We start from the raw sequence: 21,433 nt of genomic DNA on the forward strand, positions 1-21,433 counted from the left end.
AGTTCTAATATTAAATAGCAAAGTCGACCGCAAACGCACTGCATATGAATATATACTATCTTCCCATTGCTTTGCCATAATCACTGTTTAAATGTTGTTTGCTTTCGAGTTTCGAGGCGGCAGAGGCAAAGAGTTGAAGCGAGGTGTGGTTGTGTTTCAGTACTTCCCGTCGCCGCCGTACCAGTTCTTCGCGGGTCCGACGCCGCCCATCATCCAGATGCCGATGGAGAGCGAGCAGGCGTCGACCGCGGCGTCGCCGGACGAGGCGTACCAGCCCTACCCGACCAAGTAGACGCCGCGCCCGCGCACGCCACTACCCATGCTGTACACGAGCCAAAAATCAAAGCAACTGTGACTTTTTACGATGTTAATTTGTTTTAGTTTTAATTTGCGGCCGTTGTAGACTTCATCGAAAGCTCCGCCCGGTCTCTCGTCGCCTGTTCACTATTTATTTTCTCGTCGGCCCCGCGTCGGCCCCGCGCCGACCACGCGCCGGCCCCGCGCATTCGCTGTGATGTTTTGATGAGGTCTTTTGACGGTTCGAGGAGAGGATTTGATGTATAGATTATAGCTGCAATTTTAAATGTGTTTTGACATTTTAATTTTATTATTGTTTTATGGAAAGAAAATTAAATTTAAGATTTTAGGCGCAGGTTTTGAACAAGTTGACAAGATTATTTAAGATAGTTAGGTATTTATTTTAGCATAGTATAATTTCTCGATTGAATTTTTAAATTTAAACTTGTCCTCGAACGGGAATATACATTTTTATTTTTGATTCAGTGTCATATATAATGTAGGATAACGGGGATTCTTCGATCGCATAATGAACACATCACATCGCGTCTTTATAATGTAGAACAAACCGTGCAATCTTAATTCCTAATCTTGTAAAAAGGAATGCGTTTTATATGATGAATGTATTGGAATGTAAAGTTTTTATAAAGATATAGTTTCCTGACATTTGTCAGGAGTAGGATGAGCAATATCAGAAGCGGTAGGCATGGAAAGATTTTTTGAAATGGTCATATCATGTTAAAAAGTTTATACCAATGAAATTGTAAAGCTAAAAGAAACGACTTATGTGTGTTATGGTTAGGAAAGATAAACATACCGATTAGATCTTGTGCGTAAAATTTATTAAGAAGATTTAGAATCTTCCGTTGAGATATATGTATTTTTAAAATACAAAAGAAAGTTGGTTTTGTCGCGTTATAGTTAGAACGGCATACTATAAACAATTTGGTCGCGAAACGTGTTAGCGACGGACGATATTTGAGCCACGACGTTGTGTTATGAATGGCACTGAGTGTTTGTACGTCCAAAGAAGTTTGGCATGGTGCTCATTTGTTTGGAAAAGGTTCTACATCGATGAACAGTACAGTATTACCTACGTTAATAATTAGATCACCGGTGCAGTCCAAGGATTGCCGGTACCTAATTTTGATGCATCTCATTCGTATTTATCTTTTTACGGGGGTTAAATATTTCGAATTTAACATGCCCAGCCGCTCAAATGTAACAAAAAATTTAAACAAGAAATTATTTAACTATCTGCTCGACGATCAACACGCAAAGTTTTTACGCATTCTCATGAGCTCACACCTCCCTTGTATGCGTAGCTTAGCCACGTCGCTTCGTCGTTAAAATATTAAATGCTTCTTCAAGATTTATGTTGTCTATAAATAACTGAAGGATAATAGTAATTCCTAATCGATAACGTCGTTGCCAAACCCGTCAGACTGAATTGTATACCGTAAACTTCCAATAAGTTATTTCTAGATCCGTGTTTTATTGTTAAAAAATAGAATCGACATGAATTAGCCCTTGGAGCCGTGAAAGGCGTCTCGCGTGCAAGACTCGCCGCGCGGCCAGTGGCTAACAGCCATCGGCCAGCAACGCGGACGACGCGCTCACATCTAGCAATAAGCCGTTGTATTTAACGTCTATTTATACATTTTACGAGTCTATACAAATTTTTGTACGACGAAACTCATGCTCGAAATACGTTAATAATGAGAGTGATACTTTTTTGAGAATCATGTACTGAATCAAAGGCGTAGTTTTTATGTTTAGGCGGTCGGCACATTCCACTAGAGAACTTCGAACAAAAAAAATTCCACGATTGATTTCCACATTATGAGTTGTGATTCGGGGATTCGAAATCCGAAACAGTGAAAGCCAATTTTGGCATAATCGAGCACATTTTGTACCATCACGTAGGTTTTGGGTACACTTTATGACTTTATATGAAATTTGATATTTTTATATTGAATATATATGTATAAATTATACATGGATATGTATACATGTATACACATTGTTGATGGGTACGAAGGGGACCCGCTATATCGCAACTGTTTAATTCTATTTTGGCACGTCGAGAATTCATCAGAACCAAAGTATACAAATCATTAAAGTCGAGTAAGATGTAGGAAAATATTTATACAACTCAGGGACTGAAGACTAGGTAAATGTTTGATATATTAACTGTATTTTAACTGACTTTATTCAAAACCTGTGGACCGATTAAATTAAAATACAGGAACTGACATTAGCTTATAGCAGGTTTTGGATGAAAACGTAGAATTTTGAACAATCTAGTAGATCTGTTTATGTTTCTTTTACATCAGAAATATGCTGAAATTTTACTGTATACGACTTTTACTTTTATACAGCGTAGCTTCTCACTTTTATAAAACAAATTTCAATTCTAATATAAAAAGGATGTTTATTTTAATGTAAAGGAGTCATTTATTAAATTAGCAGCTACAATATTTACGGACAGTCAGTAACCGACTTGCGATTTGCCCCGATGATAATGAAAAGTGAGATTTTTGTTAGAATTACATCCGAAAAAACACCCTGTAGATCAGTTTTATATTCTTATAATTCTGAATCGAGCCAAATTTAGTATACTGTACACAAAACCGCCTTTATATGTTGTAACAATTGACTACTGTGTGTAATGCATCGACGACCATGTTTGGTGCTGGGTAACGTGACTTGATTGTTTAGTGTTCAACATACGAGTACACTGTGGCTTCCTGTCAAAGCAGTCTTCCGATAGATATTTCCGCTAATATTTTTGTTTACGATCGATGTCAAAATATTATAAATTCGAATTATTATTTTACAAATATACATAATATTATATACAAAATGTGTAAATGTGCTCCTATTCTCTAACGATCGTTCGTAAACATCCATAGAAATATACCAAACTATTTTGTCTTAAATTTATATTAGTGTAAAAGATTTATTTTCATTCCAATGTCGATACAATTTTCCCTTAATTACCTGCTAATTGTGAAATGTATTGAAAGTGATTAATTTGAAGCAATTCGTAGCGTAGATAGCGATTCGCGCCCCGTAGCGTAGCATGTAAGTGACGTCATCGTCAAGGCGAGATGCGGCGATACATTATTTTTCTAATGCTTTCCTTCCATTGTGAGCAATAACGTTGATTTGATCGTAGTGCCTTCGGCTTCGTTCGGCAATAGATGTGGGATACATAAGTATGGCCGCTGCGAGTGCTTTACACGATATTTTTACAGGTGATAGAGGAACTTACCGTGTTCGTAACAAAGTAGAGTTAATGGTAAAACTATTTTGTAGTAACAACTTAATAATGAGATAATGTGGCTGTCTAATCGTTGCATTTTTCACGCATGATTTTAAAATTTAAATCGAAAATAAAGTTGTAGATGTTCCTAGTATAACTCACTTCGACATTCTTGACATGTGTGATATGCCTCCTGTAGGAGGTCATATGCCTTGCGAAACGCAAAGCGAGATATATCCGAGCAGATCGAGAGCACAAAATGCATATTGGGAAACCGATTCATTAAAACCAAAATAATTCGAAATTAAAAATCATGTCGATAAGTTGAAGTGTTAAGTAATTGTTTTAAATTAAGTCGTATGTTATAAGTGATTGTGCAGGTCGTTTTGGAAATGAATTTGGGAGAAATAGGTATGGTAACAAATCGATGGCTAGATATAAGACTTAGGATTACATAGATAGGTTAGAATAGTAAAAAAAAATGTTTCGACGCTAAGATACTATAGAATAGAGACGTAGAATAATATATTCGGCGGGGGCTCGGGGCGTGCGCGCCGCCGCCGGCTCTAGAATAGTTTCCTTTATTAGTTTATTAAATAATTTAATTTGAATGGACTGAAGCCGCGCCCCGGGAACGCGCCCGCGCCCGCGCTTCCCCGCCCTACCTCCTAAGCAAAACTAAGAGAATTAGTGTCAACACATTCTTGCGGATAAGTTTCAGTTGGACGAGTTTGCTTTCACCTCTTTTGTTATGTAGTTGAATAAGTGTAAAGAAAGAAAATTAATTGAAAAAAAAAACTGTCGGAAGTGTCGATACGATTGTTTGTCCAATGTGTATTATTATAGGGTGGCGTTCTACCCGGCAGACTAGTCTAGATCTTAGTTTAGAATAGATAAAAATTTAGTTAGGTAGCCTAGGAATACGAAATGCAAAAACATAAAACTTCATAAAATGTAAAAAAAAATGAAATGAAATTGTTGGTAAGAAAGAAATATTTTTAAGGGACATGTTGCTTCGTTGTGTTATGATGTGGGGTTTGGCATAACTATGATAATAGTGTAAAGCATTTCTCTCAGAGAAACACATAGAGGAAAGTTATGTATCTATTTTGTTACAAAGTGTTTGCAAGTTTCTATATAGTGCTATGAGCATTTTACGTGACCCGCATTATTTATAGTTATGCTGAATGGAAAAACTAAAATAATATATAAATAAAAACAAAATGGTACTAAGAAGCATGTTTTATTGTGACGAGTCATGTTCCTTTGCATTGAACATATTTTGTAAGAGCAAATGATTGAAATAAAACAAGCAAAACCAAATACTGTCTTTTCATTTATACAATAACCTAATTGAAACAAGCTGAATGTAACCCGACACTATATAAGAGATGCCTTCGCTTTCTCTTTTATTTTTTATTTTTTTATTGTATTTTACTAGAAGATTCGTAAACAATTATGAAATATAAAAAACTCTACAGACTTTCAAATTATGTTATTGAAAAAAAAAATAACAACCTAACTTTATTTCAAGAGTTATTACAGATTTACGAAAAGAATACAAAAATAAACAACAAAAGTGACACATTTCCGAAACCATCCACATTTCCAAACATTTACAGTCAATGTCCCGCACTTCACAATTAGGTTTATCAAAAGTGACATCTTTATATTGTCCTCCCACTCATTGTCTTTGACAAAAACAGAGACAACGGCATATGTATGTCACTGCAATAGTTTCCTCTGTCACTTGATATCTAATCATGCAGATGCCGTTGCATGTTTAGCTTTGAATATTCTAACGGTGTTGTCGCAGGAGCCGCTGACTAAAAGAGCTGGGTTAGACCAGTCACAACAGAGCACTTTGTCTTCGTGACCTGTTAGATCATACAGCGGTGTTCTTGGACTGAAATACAAATAAATTGTCTATTAATAATGTCAAAAGACAGTGCTTTAGTGTGGGTTTCTCATATCAAACATATTTTATCAATTTATTCTTCATTTCAATTGAAAATTGGGAAAGGATTAATCGAGCACATATTATAAGTGTGAAGTAGGTATTAGATGATTATCAAACCAGTAATTTCTAAGCATTAAAATGTTTACAAAAATCACAAAACTTTAAATAAATATTGATAGGTAAAGGTTCGCTACCACTGGTTTAGGGTAATAGATACTTTAACAGTTTTACTAACCTCCTCGTCTCCCATAGTTTAACCTGTCCATCATAGCCTGCTGAGAGGAAGAGCGTGTCTCTGGTGGTGGACCAGCGCACAGACTGGACCCAGCCCGTGTGCGACGTAAATGTTGTTTTCACAATACTTTCTAAAATACAAATAATATAAACATTATCATAATCTCATTTAAGTTTTTTTACATTGTATTAGTGTTAAGAAAATACTATTTACCTGTGGATCTTGGATCATAAATCCTGACATGTCGGTCAGCTGAAGCAGTAACAATGCTGTTGTTAAGCGGTGACCAATCAGCGTCAAAGAATGCTTTGTTACCTAAAATTTTAATTTAATACATAAGCCATATTTTTAATTGCTTGAGGCTAATATTTAGTACATATTACCACAGTTTAAACATAAGCTTAAAATACATACCAGCAATTTCTTGTTTAATTCCTCCAAGTTCACAGTCCCATAGCTTCAGAAGATGGTCCCAGCTGCTAGACAGTAGTGTGTTGAAGTCTACCCATTTGACCGCAGACACTGCTTCTCTGTGGCCTTTCAATGTTGACTTTGGTGTCTATTAGATAAACAGGAATGTGATTAAGATCATAACTAAAGACTTGCATAAAAACAACAGAGTGTGCAAGCTTGAAGTATTTAAACAAATTTAAGTGTATATCTTATTTAGACAATTTTAAAATTAATAATAATATGATATTAAAATTTTAATATGGGATTATCATACTCTAGAATTTCCTTGTTCTGGTTTACTCCTCTTTTTCGCAGGCACATTGTCTTCATCTGTCAAACCTGAAAGTAATATTTAACATTTTACTTTCTAAATATTTGACTAAATTAGAAATGGATCAAAAAACAATCTATAACTTACTAGCACTCCATAAACATATGTTATTGTCCCAACTGCCAGTAGCAAAATGCTTTGCATCAACTGCCACAGCAATACACTCTACACCTTTATCATGTCCTCGACAAGTGACTACACAGTCAACGGAATTGCGTGCCACATTCCACACCCATAGCATAGCTGATTGATCATGTGAGCAACTGAAACATTGTGCTCAAATGAAGTAAAAATAAACCAGCGAGCATAATGGAAGACTGAGACTGAAATTCTATAATATGGACAGCATATTCTCTTGGCAACACTTTGTCATTATCATATTAAAAATTAAATATGACATATATACTATATCTATATGTTCTGCTTCTGTACCTCTTTCTAGTTGTAAACTTATACAATATAAGATATTAAAAATCATAAATCCTTCTTTGAAAATGTTATTTGTACTATAATCAGTAACATTCTACATGAGAATATATTTTTTAAATTCAATAAAAAAATTCTTGTAATACTACAACTTGTAATTTGTATTCTCTATTTTCATTTAATATATCAAAAGAACTGTACCTTGCAAAACTGGCTTGTTCACCATCATTTGATACCCACGAAACACCCTTGACAGGTGAAGTGTGTCCAGGAATGGCCAGCTTATGTTGACCTTTAGCAGTCCAAATGTGGATGCTATTATCATAACATCCTGAGAGTATCCTAAAATTGATAAATATTTGAAAATTTAACAAAAAAATGTTACAAACAAATGACTTTTTTTAATTGAAATTAATCAACATACCAATTGCCATGAGTATGGACTGAGGATACCCAATCATCATGCATTAAACATTCTTGAGGTTTAGGGGCTGGGAATCTTTCAAGATATTCGATTTCTAAAGTATCTTCTGTTGATATCCCCTTTTCTTGCAAATGTTCTGCTATAGATGTACAAAGTAATTCGCCACATACCAAAAAATCAAATTCAACTGCTTTCAGAATCAAAGGTTTTGTCTCTTTTAAAATTGCATTTACCAAAGTATTAAGTTCCGCTGACTGAACATTACTTTGAATTGCGTAAGGACTATCTGGTACTGCATATCTGTAAATTAAAGAAAATGTTCACTATGCACGTGTAATGTAAAAACAAACACGCCGGATAGATAAAAGTTGCACCTACTGTTCCTGTTTTGTTACAAATCGCACTTGTAACTGAACTTCGGCTTGGTCTGTAGCCATTGCTTGTAAAACAATTATCTATTGTAAAATCACCAAAAGCTACGATTTTTAATTATAATTTATAAAATTTTATAAAAAAGTACTTTTATAACCACAATATGCAATGAGAGCGATGACATTAGAATGACATTGACAATTTCATACCAGCATTTACATCATTTTTTTTTAATTTAGTGACCTGGTACGATAGACCTTAAAATCATACTTTATAGATCAGATCACATTTTTCATCAAATTTTTTTTCACTTTTTTCCAACCACTTATGCATCTATTATGCCCTGCAACATGCCTCTGAGTACAAAGCATGAAGCATATTTTTTTAGTTAGCAAAATCTTGGGTTAATCTAAGAAAACATTTTGACATCTTGCAACATAATACGACGTCTTTTAGAAGACAAAATTTAGGTTATGTGTCACATTTTCAAATGTTTAAGTTCCCAATGTGCTAATATTTTTAATATAATTCATAATGGGGGTGAAGCCAAACGATAATGATAATCCAGATAACAATTATGTATTCACTAGAAAAGCTGGTAGAAGTATTATAGAGCGTCGCCCCGTGTTTGCACCAGACGGCGAGTATGTAAACATGAAATAAACAAATCTTAACAAATATTGCCCATATATTGAATTAACCGTGCTAATGTTGATTAATTTTTTTAGATCGGTACTGTTGATTGTAGAAAATCTAGTAAGGGTATATAATATACAAACGGGGGACTGTTCCCGTACTCTAGAAACAGAAACCCCTGTTAGAGAACTAGTGGCTGTACAATTCCCGGAAAATGAAGAATACAATTTGTATGGATGTTCTAACTCAGGCTGCGTTACAATTTGGACGTGGGAGAATGGGGCAGTGCTAAGAGAAATTGTAAGTATAAGTGTACCTCACTATTTAATCATTGAATACAGAAATAGTCAACAGCATTTGTAAATAATATTTTAGATTTATATCCTTGTCCCAGAGTGCCTGTAAGACAGGTCTGACAATGCTGTATTATTGAATCAATTTTTAATTTCAATTTAATTAATAAAACATTAAGTTTGTCATTTTCATCATTTTCAGAATCTTCAACTTCCAGAAGAAATGAAAATAATGACATTTGATTTACTTGATAGTAATGAATGTTTTATCACAGCATTTAGACCATATAATAGAAATCTTTATCTTGCCACCTACTCGGTGAAGACTGGAAATTTAATTCATGAATACATAGATACCAGTCCATTTTATTACAATATTGTAAGAGTTGCTGTTGGCTGGTGCTATGGTGATAGATTTGCAGCTATTGTAAACGGCACAGCAAGGGTTTACATACAGAATTTATATCAACCACATGTTAGAACTGAGTAAGTCCCTTTTTAATAAAAGATTTAATTACCAGAAATAACTTCTTGCACCATAAGAAAAACGTTAATTTTTTTTCAGAATTGTAAATCATAACAAATTTAGAATATTGTCAGTTGCGGCTCACTATAATGATAATGCTATCGCAGTAACTGATGCATTCGGACGTGTTACTATATTCAGAGGGAATTTATATGACTACAGGAATGTTGCTAGGGAAGTTTTACATTGGCATTTTCTACCACCACTTGCTGTGTGTTTTTCAGTACAAGGTAATATTTTTATACTTACAGAATAGTTGATGGCAATTTTTGGTAATTAAATTTCAAGGATATGCTTTCTGGTAATAGAAATTCCCAATTGCCTTGATTACTTGTGAATTTAAGAATTATAGTAAAGAAGCAAAATGAATATTATAATACTTATCGCAATATGAATTATATACAAAAAGTTAGTTAAAAAAATATTGAACTTTGTTATAAAGTAGCTATTTTTAATGTTCAATAGTTTATTTTGTTTTGTCTTTTCAGGAAATTATGTAATGTCTGGTGGAATGGAAAAAGTCTTAGTGAAGTGGACTTTAGGTCACTTGGCAAATAAAGCAAATGAGAAAATCTTCATACCTCGACTGCCAGGCATGATAAGATTTATTACAGCCAACAGTTCCCATGTCGCAATCACTTTGACTAACAATTGTAAGTTATATTTGAGTATAAAAAATATATTCAGACCTATACTAATATTAAAAAGTACAAAATAAGCTGATAGACCTACTGTCCAACCAACTTGTACCAAATTAATGTGTATGATCTGGAAGCTATTATAGTAAAATTATAAAAAAAAAAAGTTGTGTATATGTAAAGTTTTTCACTAATTGTCGGCCACATCTCCGTCCATGAGGATTTAAAAAAAAAATAACTTCTTAGTCATAAATCTATGGACACATACCACAAACCCTTATAGGATCACTTTGTTGTCCGTCCATCCGTCTGTCAAGATCCTTTTGTAATATTCTGTTAATTTAGTCTGAATATTTTGTTATGCATTGTGTCACCAGTCGTTAAAGTATAATTTGTAACTGAGTTATATTTTGTTGCAGCGGTTGTGATAGCAAGTGCTCAATTACGTGTGTTGTCGACTTTATTGGAATGTGGGGGATTATCACCGGTCGCTCGAGCTATCAACACAGCACTGGTCTATCACCGGCCGTTAGATGCGTTGCTTATGAGTGGCAGGACTGGTCATTTGCAGTTGTACTCCACCGCATCTGATAAGGTGCTTTATAATGTAAGTATCGGGTGAATTGAATATTTATTTCCAGGCTTAAAAACCTTTTTAATGGGTAATAAAATCATTTTCTTTAAAAGGTACCTACCTTTTAAAGAAAATGATTTTACAGGGGTAAAGTTATGTTTTATATTTGACTTCTCATCTTCAAGTTTTAATTTTTCGTGCGTTCTACGAAATATGCAATTGAATTTTCGTAGTGAAGCTAGAATTTTTTCTTGACAAAACAGGCTGCTGTATGCCATAGTGTATAACTGAACTTATCCTTTGCAATCTGTCTTAATATATTATTATTATCTTTATAATCTGTGTTGTGAATAATACGAATATTTCCTTTCTTCCTTTTTCAAACAGATTGATATAACAGAAATAAATAGTACACCGTCTGAAAGAAAGAATCTGCTTCCACTGGAGACAGAGATCACATGTGTGACCGTTAGTGGAAACGGCACTTGGCTTGTCACTTCTGAATACAGGAACGATGGCATCACATACCCAGAAGAGAAGCTAAAATTCTGGTTGGCACAGAAGAAAAACCCAAGTCCTTTTAAACTTAACACGTGCGTCAATCTGTCACACGGTGGATGTAATGTTGTGTCTTTAGCTCTCAACTTTAGGGGTCATTTTTGCGTGTCAGCGGGCACCGATCAGAAAATAAGAATCTGGAAGAGGGAGTCAACGATATTGCCGCATAAGAAAATTATAACATGGAGTTGTGTGACCGCTTGCTATTATTCATCGGGGACTGCACAATTTCTATCTCATAATATTTTGAATAATTTTAAAATCGGTGAGAAAGTTGATAAAGGACGTGTTGAAACTATGCCTTATTTGACAGAAGTTGGTAGAGATGATGATATAATCGGAAGAATATTGAATATACATAGAGAGCATTCATTTTTTAATAGAAGAATGATCAATGACAGTGTTGAGAGACATGATGAGTTCAGTATGGGTGGTGTGGCGATATCACAGGATGGATCTTTAATAGCCGCGTGGTTCGGCTGCAAGCTGACTCTATGGGACTCGCATTTGTGCAGTTTACGATCAACATTAACACACCCTGCATTACGTCCTAAAGGCATGCAAGTTCAGTTTGGAAGCAATGATGCTGCACATTATGTAAGTATTTTTAGAATAGTTATCTCCCTAATTGATTCCCCTTAGTGTAGATTTGATGTAAGAAAATTTGGACCACATAGTTATAACAATCTGAATAATATACATCAAATTATAACAAACAGTGCGAACAAGAATTTGCATAAGCCATAAACACTATTCATTTCTTATGTAATCTACCAAAGTACTATCAAAACCTGTTCAATGGTTTAGGAACATGTAGAAGACAAACTAAATCTCACTATAATAAAATTATAAATGAAAATGTTTGGATGGATAGATGTTTGTTAGAAGGTATCTACAGAACAGATCTACAGATCTTGATGCAGGCATAGATGTAGAACATAGTCTGAGTTATGGTCAGTCGCTGATAAAAAAATGAAACTAACCATCTAATTTGCAGTTGGTGTGTACAACGGAGCGTTGCCTGGCTGTGTGGAGTCTGTTGTCCCTGACAGTGAAGTGGTATGTTCAGCTGCACCCCACCTGCCTCGCTGCTGACCCCGCCTCCAACAAAATGGCCATCACCACTGTTAACAATGACGGTAAGTTAATCAGTTGTTTTTGTATAATATATATACGATACAAATCATATTATACAATCAAATAAAATAAGTAAAAGAAAGTATTCGTAACGTCATCAGCAAATTTTGTATTAGATTTATACAGCGCCTCTATCGGGCGTATAGTGAAACGACATATGTCATACAAATTTTAACATAATTTATCGAATACCATAAAGGAAAATTAAAGGTACATTTAGACTAAAATAATAAAATGGTAAATAAGTCTTTTATCAAGTTATCCTAAAATATAGTGAGATAAATGAATTAATCCGAAAAAAAGGACCAAACCCTTGTATGAATAAATAAAATAATTAGCTTTAGATTAGATTTAACCTGAGGTCCTTCTAGGAAATCTTCTCAACTAAATTTATAATTTATTTCAGTGTACATCTTCACGCCGCACAGTTCGACTCCCCTAATGGTACACAAGGGTCTGCTGGACCCTCGCTCTGGCGTCTTCAGGCAGTGCACCTTCGCTGCAGCCGCCAAAGACCACGTCAGGCTTTATGTCATGAGGAATAACTCCGTAAGATTATTATACTTTTTCTATTTTTGTTAAATGTACAGTCTATGTCAAGAAAAGAGTATTTTGAACATACTCTGAAAGCGATATATAATTTGCCAACCTTAGTCATTCTCTCTCTCTCTCACTCACCTACTTGTAGACATATTCTTTCTCTTTCATGTAACAATTAGTGAAACGTGACGCGTCCTTGAAATCTCACCTTCGATTCTCGTGTATTGAAGTTTCACTTATATCGTTTTTTACAGGAAATCTACTGCTTAGAACCAGCTCAGTCAGATGAGGGTAGATTGGAGGCGATATCTCGTCGCAACATGCCGGCGAGCAAGTTCGGCGCGCTGCTCGCCGAGCACCGCGTGTCGGAGGTGCTTGGCGCGCGTCCTGCACAGCTGCAGCCGGATGACTTGCTCAGTCTGGGCAGGAACGTTATCTCACAGGTATTATATACAGTTCAAAACATAGACTATACAAATGATTGCTTAAATCTTGTAAATATACAAACGTCATATTTCAAACATGGCGGCTATAAATTTCATATTTTCATTGAAATTTTGGGTCAAAAGTTAAGAAATATTATATTAATTCAAATCTAATCATGACATTAAAATCTATGAAAAAAACTATATAATAACTTAAAAATAATTTGCATATTACGTTTCAGTTTCTATCAGCCGCTCCTCACATGATGCCACCAATGAGTTTACTATGTACGCCGATTCTTGAACACATATCTGGTCAGAAAGTATCCGAAGCTGCCGAAGAGGAGGAAGAAATTGAAGAAATGGACGTAGACCCTCAGTCCAGCGATGACGAGGAAGTCGACAAAAAATTGGACATACCGCCATCTCCAAAAATAGCCGAACTATGGACACCAAATTATGAAGAAGTCAAAGAAAAAAGATTGAAGAAAATATTAAACGAACCTTTCCTTGATCTTCATGACTCGCAAACTATATTTGAATAAATAAAATTTAAAATGACATTTTTGTTTTTATTACTTTTCCACAAGAATGTAGTTGAATAGCAAATACTTCAACTTATAAACATAACGTAGTGTTGGTAGTCACTAAGGGCGCCCCTTAGTTATCAATAAATGAATTGAGTTTGATGTTCATACTTCAATCATTCGCGATTTAAAAAAACTTAATTAGTAACCTATGTGTTCTTCCAAACTATGTTTTACATCTATGCCAAATTTCACAGAGATACGTTAAGCCGATTTGGAGATACCTTCTAACAAACAAACATCCATTCATCCATCCAAACTTTTATATTTATAATAAATATTGGTAAGATTACCATATCAAAAAATACATTATGTGTACATTCTTTATTAATAGACAAAGATAGAAGTATCTTATTTTGATTTTTTGTATGATGCGATAAGATTAAAAAAAAAGAACTACCATAAATTAAGAAATATGTATCGTTAGTTAAAGGTATCACTAAATTAAATATTGATAAATAAACAAACGAGTGATATAAATAATAAAGCCCTCCATTAGATAACACTATTACAATATTTACCTTCGCATTTAGCTTGGAATCAGGTGATATTTTATCAGTACTCAATATGAGTTCACTTGGTGATATACAAGAGAGAAGAACGATCATAAAACATGGAATTACTAAACCAAAGTGAAATAGAATCGATAGTCAAACATTACGGACCATCGACAATTTTAAAATGGTATACAGAAGATTATTCAGACAAACTATTAGGATACCTCGGAGACCATCTTCGTTTGGTCATAACCTTAAATTCAAATGGAATCGAGAAAGATTTGAAACTTTTTATAAAATGCATACCAAGGAATAACAAATGGAAGGCTAAATATATCAAAGAGTTGATGTTTTTTCAAAAGGAATATATTATGCTAAGCAAACTATTCATTAATTTTAAAGATGGAGAAGGTAGGATACTTTTGGCATTTTATGACTTCTTACTGTTAGTATTTTACAATTTCCTAGAATTTATTAACATTTAAATCAATTTAATTTTCCAGGATCGAGTAAATGGCGGCCGAAACTCTTGTACATAAGGAAAGATTTATTCGTGTTTGAAGACGTAACTGAGTTTGGTTACCAAATGCCGTACCATCGGAGCACAATGGATTACGATGAGTTGGTATCTGTAATAAACGCGATGGCGAAATTTCACGCACAATCTATAATATACGAAGAAAGAAAATCCAAAGAGTTGAATAGAAAATATAGAATTTGGGAGGATTATAGCGAATATCTTAATGAACCTGAGAAAGGTCAGTCTTGGCGTGATGCTGGGGCCAGAGCAGTCGTTGATTTTCTAAAAACTTACTCCAAATATAGATCACAGACAGATTATATTAAATACGTAGAAGTGGTTATACCGATGTTATTCGATTGCGCTGCAAACTTAATTAAGCCTAGATCTGAGTGTCGTAATGTAATAATCCATCGTGACCTTTGGACGAATAATATTTTCTTTAAGAAACTGGACAATGGACAGATCCATGCCTTAATTGTTGACTATCAAACAGTATTGTATTGTTCTCCAATGCTCGATTTGTCGTCTGTTATTTATTTTAATACAACTAGAATTTTTCGGGATCAAAATACTGATGAATTGATAGATTTATATTATAATATGCTAACTGAAGAATTACGATTGGAAGATATTGATATTTTAAATATTATTGATAAGAAATCTATAGTAAAATCATATCAGCAAAGTATTGTGTTTGGTATTACACAAGCGGCATTGATAGTTCCTATAATAGCAATGAGCGATGAAATGAGGGAAAGGACGTTTGAGAATCCGGAAAGTTGTGAAAAAGTGAACGTTGTGTCAAGGAGTGAAGAATTCATATATTTGGCTAAACAAGACGAAGGATATCGTAACCGAGTTATAGAACTATTAGACGAAATCTCGGATCGATACATATTTCTTTCTACGTGATATTTATATTAGAAAATATTTTGATTTAATTTTTAATATTATTTGTATTATGTTTAAACAATTTCTTTAAAAAATCAATTTGTAAAAATAAAAATTGGGATTTGGGATATTTTTATATTATAATTCCAAGAATATTCAACTATATGCATCTTGTAAATATGCCCATTAGAAATTAATTAAAACTATAACTAAATGAGATTTTTTTTTACAAGATTCCTTGCAGATTTTGAATGAATTTAAACAATTAATTATTATTTACTAAAAGTCTGTTCTATTATTCAAATCTTGTCCCGTTTCGTTCAAATAAAAGTCGTCGTATCACATGTTCTTAGACAAATAATTTGTGGAAAATATACGAGTTAACATTGTTATTTACTTACATTGTTATCAAATGAAATATTTGTTTTATATAATAAGACATTATCAACAAATGTAGACAATGGAAATTATCATGTTTAAATTAGAACCAACGGCAACTTATTATATGACTGAGGCAAATGCTTTCATACCTACAGTGGCTTTTTCTGCAACCTCACTTGAATAAAATTAACACGACAAGTATTAAATAACAAACAAAAATTATTTTGAAAACACTTATTGTATTGTAAATCTTGTACAAATGGACACATTACCCAATGTGCAGTTGATTTATTGGCTTACCATTGTTTTTTATAGGATCAGAATGACGACAATTTGCTCCTTTACCTATTTGTTTCCACGCTGAAAACGCACTTGCACATATTTAAAAACAAAACGCACAAATCTCTAAATATTTGTAGGTACAATTCTTTGTTTTTTTTACAGAATTGATAGACAGTAGTATCGAACTAAAAGATATGGAGGTTCAATTAATGTTTAATCAGGTTTGAATTCATTAATATTTTTAGAAGAATGAACAATTAAACCATTAAGTTTCAACTCCTACGTTAATGCATATTTACATGTAGATAAAATTTTTAATCACACTTTAAATTAAGTAAACGTTAATGAAATCTTTGTGTTATGTTCATAACGGAAAGAACAAATGTGTAGTGCAGACTATAACAACTGAACAGACATAGATAAAATAATTTCAATTATATTTATGAAAAAAAAAATGGATACAGAAATTTTAAAAACATCGTCGACGATAAAAACTGTTACCGAAAAAGATGTGAAATTAATCGTTAAAAGTTGTTCATTGAATACAAATGCAATTATAGAAAATTATGTAATACATAACGCCAGTGACAAAATGTTAGGATTTTTATCGGATTATTGGAAATTGAAAGTGCAACTGCTTGTTTCGGAAAATAGATTAGTTCTTTCTTTCTTTATTAAAGCAATATCAACTACAAACGAAGCTAAAGCAAAAATGGTAAAGGATTTGAAATTATTCGATAAAGAAGTATTTTTTTACAACGTTATTAAACGACAGCTTGAAATATCAGGTAAGCGAATAATTTTGTAATTCTTGGTTAATGCCAAAAAAAAACACGCTTCGGCTTCTCAAAATCAAAATCTCTGTATTTCTAATAAATATCTGTGCCTAATATTATTGTGCCTGTAACCTAATATTAATGCAATTTAATCGTTGATGTATAATCCTTCATTTTTAATAATTTTAGATATGATGCCTTGGTGTGCAACACTAATAAGAGCTCTCCCCGAAGCAATGGTGTTCGACGATTTGAATGCAAAAGGATATCAGACAAAAAATAAATTTGAAAGATTCGACCAGGATCATACATTACAAGCTTTAAACACACTGGCACGTTTTCATGCTTCTTCCATTATTTACGAAGAAAGAAAAAGCAAATCGCTTATGAGGAAATATCGAATTAACGAAGAATTTGAACATTATTTAAATCGAGGTGGATATAAAATATCAGATCCATGGTATTATCAATGCATGACGGGAGCTTTGGAAGCTGTTAAAAAGCATTCAAAGTACAATAACAATAAAGATTTGATGGATAAGATTGATAAACGGTGGAGAGAAGTTTGGCAGGCGGCTTTAAAACTCAGTGACACAAACAATAAGCGATGTGTTATCTGCCATAGAGATTTATGGAACAATAACATTCTATTCCATTATAAAGATGTGTCTAATACAGAGCCGGATGATTGTGTTTTGGTTGATTTCCAAGCAGTCAGATATCAAGAACCTGCGGGAGATGTAATGCTTCTGCTTTATTGCAATTTAGATCCTATTTACCGTGAAAACAACATTTATTTATATTTAAATTACTATTACGAACAATTACAGCGAATACTTTTTGAAAAAGGAATAGAAATAAACGATGTTTTGAAGAAAGAAATGTTTTTAACATCTGCAGAGGAGCAAAGATTATGGGGGCTAGTGGTAAGCGCCTGTCTTATACCACAGTTTTGGCTTGATGATAGTTTAATTACGACAACATTCGGTGATACTGAAAATTTTAATCAAATACTATCAAAAAATAAAGGTGCATTTATTATTAAAATGATGGCAATGAATGAAGGCTATAAGAGTACTGTTATGGGCGTTTTTGATGAAATAGTTGAGAGATATTGTGTGAAATAAAGTGTTTTATGTGTATTCTAATTGCGTATTAATGTTTCGCATGAACGTACAATGTACTTAAAAGAGGAAAGGGGCATTTCGGGATTTCATTAAATGGGTATGTCTACCCAAGTGCATGCATACTTAATTCTGTGAAAATATTATATATTTCTATAAACACACTAAAATCTTCTGTGAAATAAACTTTCTCGTTTCTTTGTTATTTTACTAGTTTTCTTTCGATTGAAAATTTTGTTTTTAAAATGATTGTCACCAAAATGTGGTGCACCAAACCTTTTGTACCAAGGATCATTGTCCAGCCTGGTGTAAATGTCGAAAAATGGACGCATCAATAAAATATATAACAGTTCGACGAAGCTAAGAATGCTGACGCCCAAAAACAAACCGCCAGTCCCACCGGTTGACACTGCAAAAGATATGATTTTTCACTTACGATTATTTGCTAATAATATTTTTAAGGCGTTAAGAAAGAAAAATCTTATGTGATGTTTTGTACTTACTGCAACTTATAAACATCTTAAAATTAATAACTGTTATTAAATTTCATGAGCATTGCCATGTTGTATGTTTGTTAAAAGCTACAATATAGAGAGCAATCTTCCCACCTACTAAATCAAGGAAACCGCGTACGACGTTTCTCCTGTATCGCTCGCTTGGTAACGCCGCCAACTCGATCTGCACAGTTGCGTAGTTCTCGCTTGTTGTAGTTTTGAAATCTTTGACTATGGATATCTCGGCTTCGGTACAAGACGGCAGGCAGTCGCATTCTAGACCAGGACGACTGGACCATTTTGCTTTCAACGCCTGTTAATATAATATAGGTAGATTTAATATTATTTAGGTAATAGGTAGATACAATTTTTGCTTGTAATAGTAGGGGGCAAACGAGCTGCGAGAACACTAAGGTGATCAACGACACCCAAGGACATCCACAACACCAGAGATGCAGATGCGTTGCCGGCGTTTAAGGAGATTTGGAGCAGTGCACTTTGTGCGACTAAATATGTAAGACTAAAGAATATATCGATACATAGCCTCAACTATTTACTTGAGTGTTCTACTTTCTATATTAAATTTTAAAACTTTGATTACTATTATTAATGGATTCTAATTATTCATTATTAGTAACTGATACTCACAGAAAGGTCAGTAGCGTGATCATTCAGACAAATGAGACCGTTTATATCGCATTTCATTTCCTCCTTTACGTTAAGCATATAAAAGCTGGTGCAGTTACACGTCTTGAGTTGTGCATTCTTTCTACACTGTACAGTACACGCAGTATAAGAATATAAAGGATATACATCCAAAAAATTCTCGTCCACATAACGACATTTTCTTTTCGCGGGCGCTATAATACGAGCGCCAGCGTCGTTTTCAATGTTTCTTATGGAAATAATTCGCCTAAAAGAAGACGTAGTGGTTTTAACACTTGATCTGTTCTGCTATAATAATTCTCTGCTTTTTACAACAAGAGATAAAAATGTTACATTTTATAAAGGATTTATAGTCCATTTTCTACTTTACAACACTAACTAAATAATTTGTAAGTTAAATTATGGATTTTGGTTAAAAGTTAAGTAAAATAAATGATATTCCTATTATTAATTGTTGTACGCACCAAATTACGCGATAATTTTATGATATTTATACCTGTAAGTTGTTTCTGGTTCAATCTGTATAGCATCTAAACCAATAATAGTGAGAGATGGCACCTCTTCTTCGTTAGTCACATACAATTTTGCTGGCACCATCACATTAAAGTTGAGAACTCCTGGACCTGTTGTTTTGTTACTGACCATTTGTAACTTTGGTCGCTTTTGTCTAGTAAAAAAAATAAGCTAACTATCTAATTATGGTGCTTGAAAATATATATAGTATTTCCATCCACTAACCTGACTTGTAATGAGTTTGCGATGTGGCAAACTCCAAATTCGGTATTTATCGGGTTGAAGACCTCGCAACAAGGGAACTGGACATCATTCCAAGAGCAATTTTTCAGCATTTCTTCGCAAGGACTACGGGCCTAAAAAATTACTGGTGTTTAAACAACATAATTAAAATCACCACGCAATATTGCGCTAATATAATATTGCATATACCATTTTACAAGGCGCAAAAAAACTATTAGGTGTGTGTGCATCTTGTTTTCCCTTTTTGTGTAATAAAAAGGAAAATTAAATAGCTACATACATACCACATTCGCATAATAAGTAAGATTCCATTTGTCACAGTCTAGTAGAACATACTCTCCAGTACAAAATTCGGAAACAAAATACGTGAAACCTTTATAATACGTCAACTCTTTTATGACCTCTTCTATATTAAAGTCATGATCTTGTCCAAATAACCTGAAACATTTTGAAAACATGATAAGTTCATAATATATATATATTTAACACACCACTAAGTGATGAGTGATAACATAGGCAATTTTTCAATTGTTACCTGTCAGCAACCGCTTCAATACGCCTCATATTATCATTCTCACATATCGCAATGGAAGGGAAATATGTATCCCAGTCTTTATACGTTGTTTCAACTACGAAAGATATGGGATAATTCTGGTAAGCGTCGTACTGCGCTGCTATCAGTTGAGATGAACCGTACCAACATAGAACTACGAATATTAGCCAGAAAATCCTAAAAAAAACAATTAAAAGTGAAAACTGTTAACAATTACAAATAAAAAAATAAAAAGCAATTTAAAATCAATAAATGGGAAACTAAAAGCACAATGTAAAGAAAACCATACATACCAAAATGAGTTGATTTTACATATTAAAAAAAAAAACAAAATAGTCTTTAATTTACCTCTCCGTCCAATGTCTACTATTATCTCCTATAAATCGAAAGCCGTGTATAGATGTAGTTTCTGGCAAACTTTTAATAACATCCCACCAAATCTCTAAATAGCTTTTACACGTTTCCCGATACATTTGTTTAAAGCGTTAACTCACGCTAGAGAATTAGAAATGGAAATAAAAACATTGTTGATTTTACTTATTTTTATTGAAATCATTCAAATCAAAGCATATTATATAGCAAGCAATTATACCTGAATAAAATATGAGAAAGTTAGAGCTTTGTGTTTATCGAACAAATACGTGATTGTGTTCATGAGAACAAACATCTGTTCCTATTGTGTGTGGCTTTAAATGAGTTTTTGAGTGTCAATTATTTTATTTTTGTCATCTTTGATTTAATGGTAACGTTAACATTACATTTTTTGAACGTAAAACAAGTAATAAAATAAAAATACATATATTAAAGACC

General features: G+C 33.5%; 6 protein-coding genes across 12 annotated transcripts in view; 4 read left to right on the plus strand and 2 right to left on the minus strand.

Annotated features, from left to right (window-relative positions):
• The window catches only part of shep (RNA binding motif single stranded interacting protein alan shepard), a 115,185-nt gene extending 113,380 nt beyond the window's left edge, over positions 1–1,805 (plus strand). For all 7 annotated transcript variants that reach the window (XM_013309232.1, XM_013309229.1, XM_013309230.1 and 4 more), the window contains one exon: positions 161–1,805. In XM_013309232.1, the coding sequence (XP_013164686.1) occupies positions 161–292 (132 nt within the window). In that variant the 3' untranslated portion in view covers positions 293–1,805. The remainder of the gene's footprint in view (positions 1–160) is intronic.
• Positions 1,806–4,792: 2,987 nt separating this feature from the next.
• LOC106115746 (ribosome biogenesis protein WDR12 homolog) lies at positions 4,793–7,952 on the minus strand. Its single transcript, XM_013309236.1, has 9 exons — positions 7,773–7,952; positions 7,395–7,694; positions 7,172–7,312; positions 6,632–6,807; positions 6,488–6,552; positions 6,175–6,319; positions 5,974–6,075; positions 5,761–5,890; positions 4,793–5,471 (listed from the first exon to the last, which is right to left on the minus strand). Exons 1-9 carry the CDS (start codon positions 7,829–7,831, stop codon positions 5,327–5,329), a joined length of 1,263 nt encoding a protein of 420 aa, XP_013164690.1. The 5' UTR covers positions 7,832–7,952; the 3' UTR covers positions 4,793–5,326.
• A 264-nt stretch (positions 7,953–8,216) lies between these two features.
• Positions 8,217–13,654, plus strand: l(2)05287 (WD repeat-containing protein l(2)05287). The gene is made up of 11 exons (XM_013309623.1): positions 8,217–8,410; positions 8,495–8,702; positions 8,898–9,181; positions 9,261–9,451; positions 9,710–9,874; positions 10,279–10,466; positions 10,821–11,588; positions 11,989–12,130; positions 12,535–12,677; positions 12,923–13,111; positions 13,336–13,654. Exons 1-11 carry the CDS (start codon positions 8,301–8,303, stop codon positions 13,636–13,638), a joined length of 2,691 nt encoding a protein of 896 aa, XP_013165077.1. The 5' UTR covers positions 8,217–8,300; the 3' UTR covers positions 13,639–13,654.
• Positions 13,655–14,188: 534 nt separating this feature from the next.
• LOC106115582 (uncharacterized) lies at positions 14,189–15,612 on the plus strand. The gene is made up of 2 exons (XM_013309010.1): positions 14,189–14,588; positions 14,681–15,612. Exons 1-2 carry the CDS (start codon positions 14,294–14,296, stop codon positions 15,610–15,612), a joined length of 1,227 nt encoding a protein of 408 aa, XP_013164464.1. The 5' UTR covers positions 14,189–14,293.
• Positions 15,613–16,630: 1,018 nt separating this feature from the next.
• Positions 16,631–18,318, plus strand: LOC106115649 (uncharacterized). Its single transcript, XM_013309096.1, has 2 exons — positions 16,631–17,042; positions 17,220–18,318. The coding sequence occupies exons 1-2, from the start codon at positions 16,697–16,699 to the stop codon at positions 18,155–18,157; spliced, it is 1,284 nt and encodes a 427-aa protein (XP_013164550.1). The 5' UTR covers positions 16,631–16,696; the 3' UTR covers positions 18,158–18,318.
• Positions 18,319–21,096, minus strand: LOC106115583 (sodium channel protein Nach-like). Its single transcript, XM_013309011.1, has 8 exons — positions 20,972–21,096; positions 20,606–20,800; positions 20,355–20,508; positions 20,053–20,183; positions 19,811–19,981; positions 19,297–19,561; positions 18,763–18,961; positions 18,319–18,563 (listed from the first exon to the last, which is right to left on the minus strand). Exons 1-8 carry the CDS (start codon positions 21,094–21,096, stop codon positions 18,319–18,321), a joined length of 1,485 nt encoding a protein of 494 aa, XP_013164465.1.
• Between the last annotated feature and the right edge of the window lie 337 nt (positions 21,097–21,433).

The sequence above is a fragment of the Papilio xuthus genome, unplaced genomic scaffold (genome assembly GCF_000836235.2).
Source record: "Papilio xuthus unplaced genomic scaffold, Pxut_1.1 DF827777.1, whole genome shotgun sequence".
In the NCBI taxonomy this organism is placed as follows: domain Eukaryota; kingdom Metazoa; phylum Arthropoda; class Insecta; order Lepidoptera; family Papilionidae; genus Papilio; species Papilio xuthus.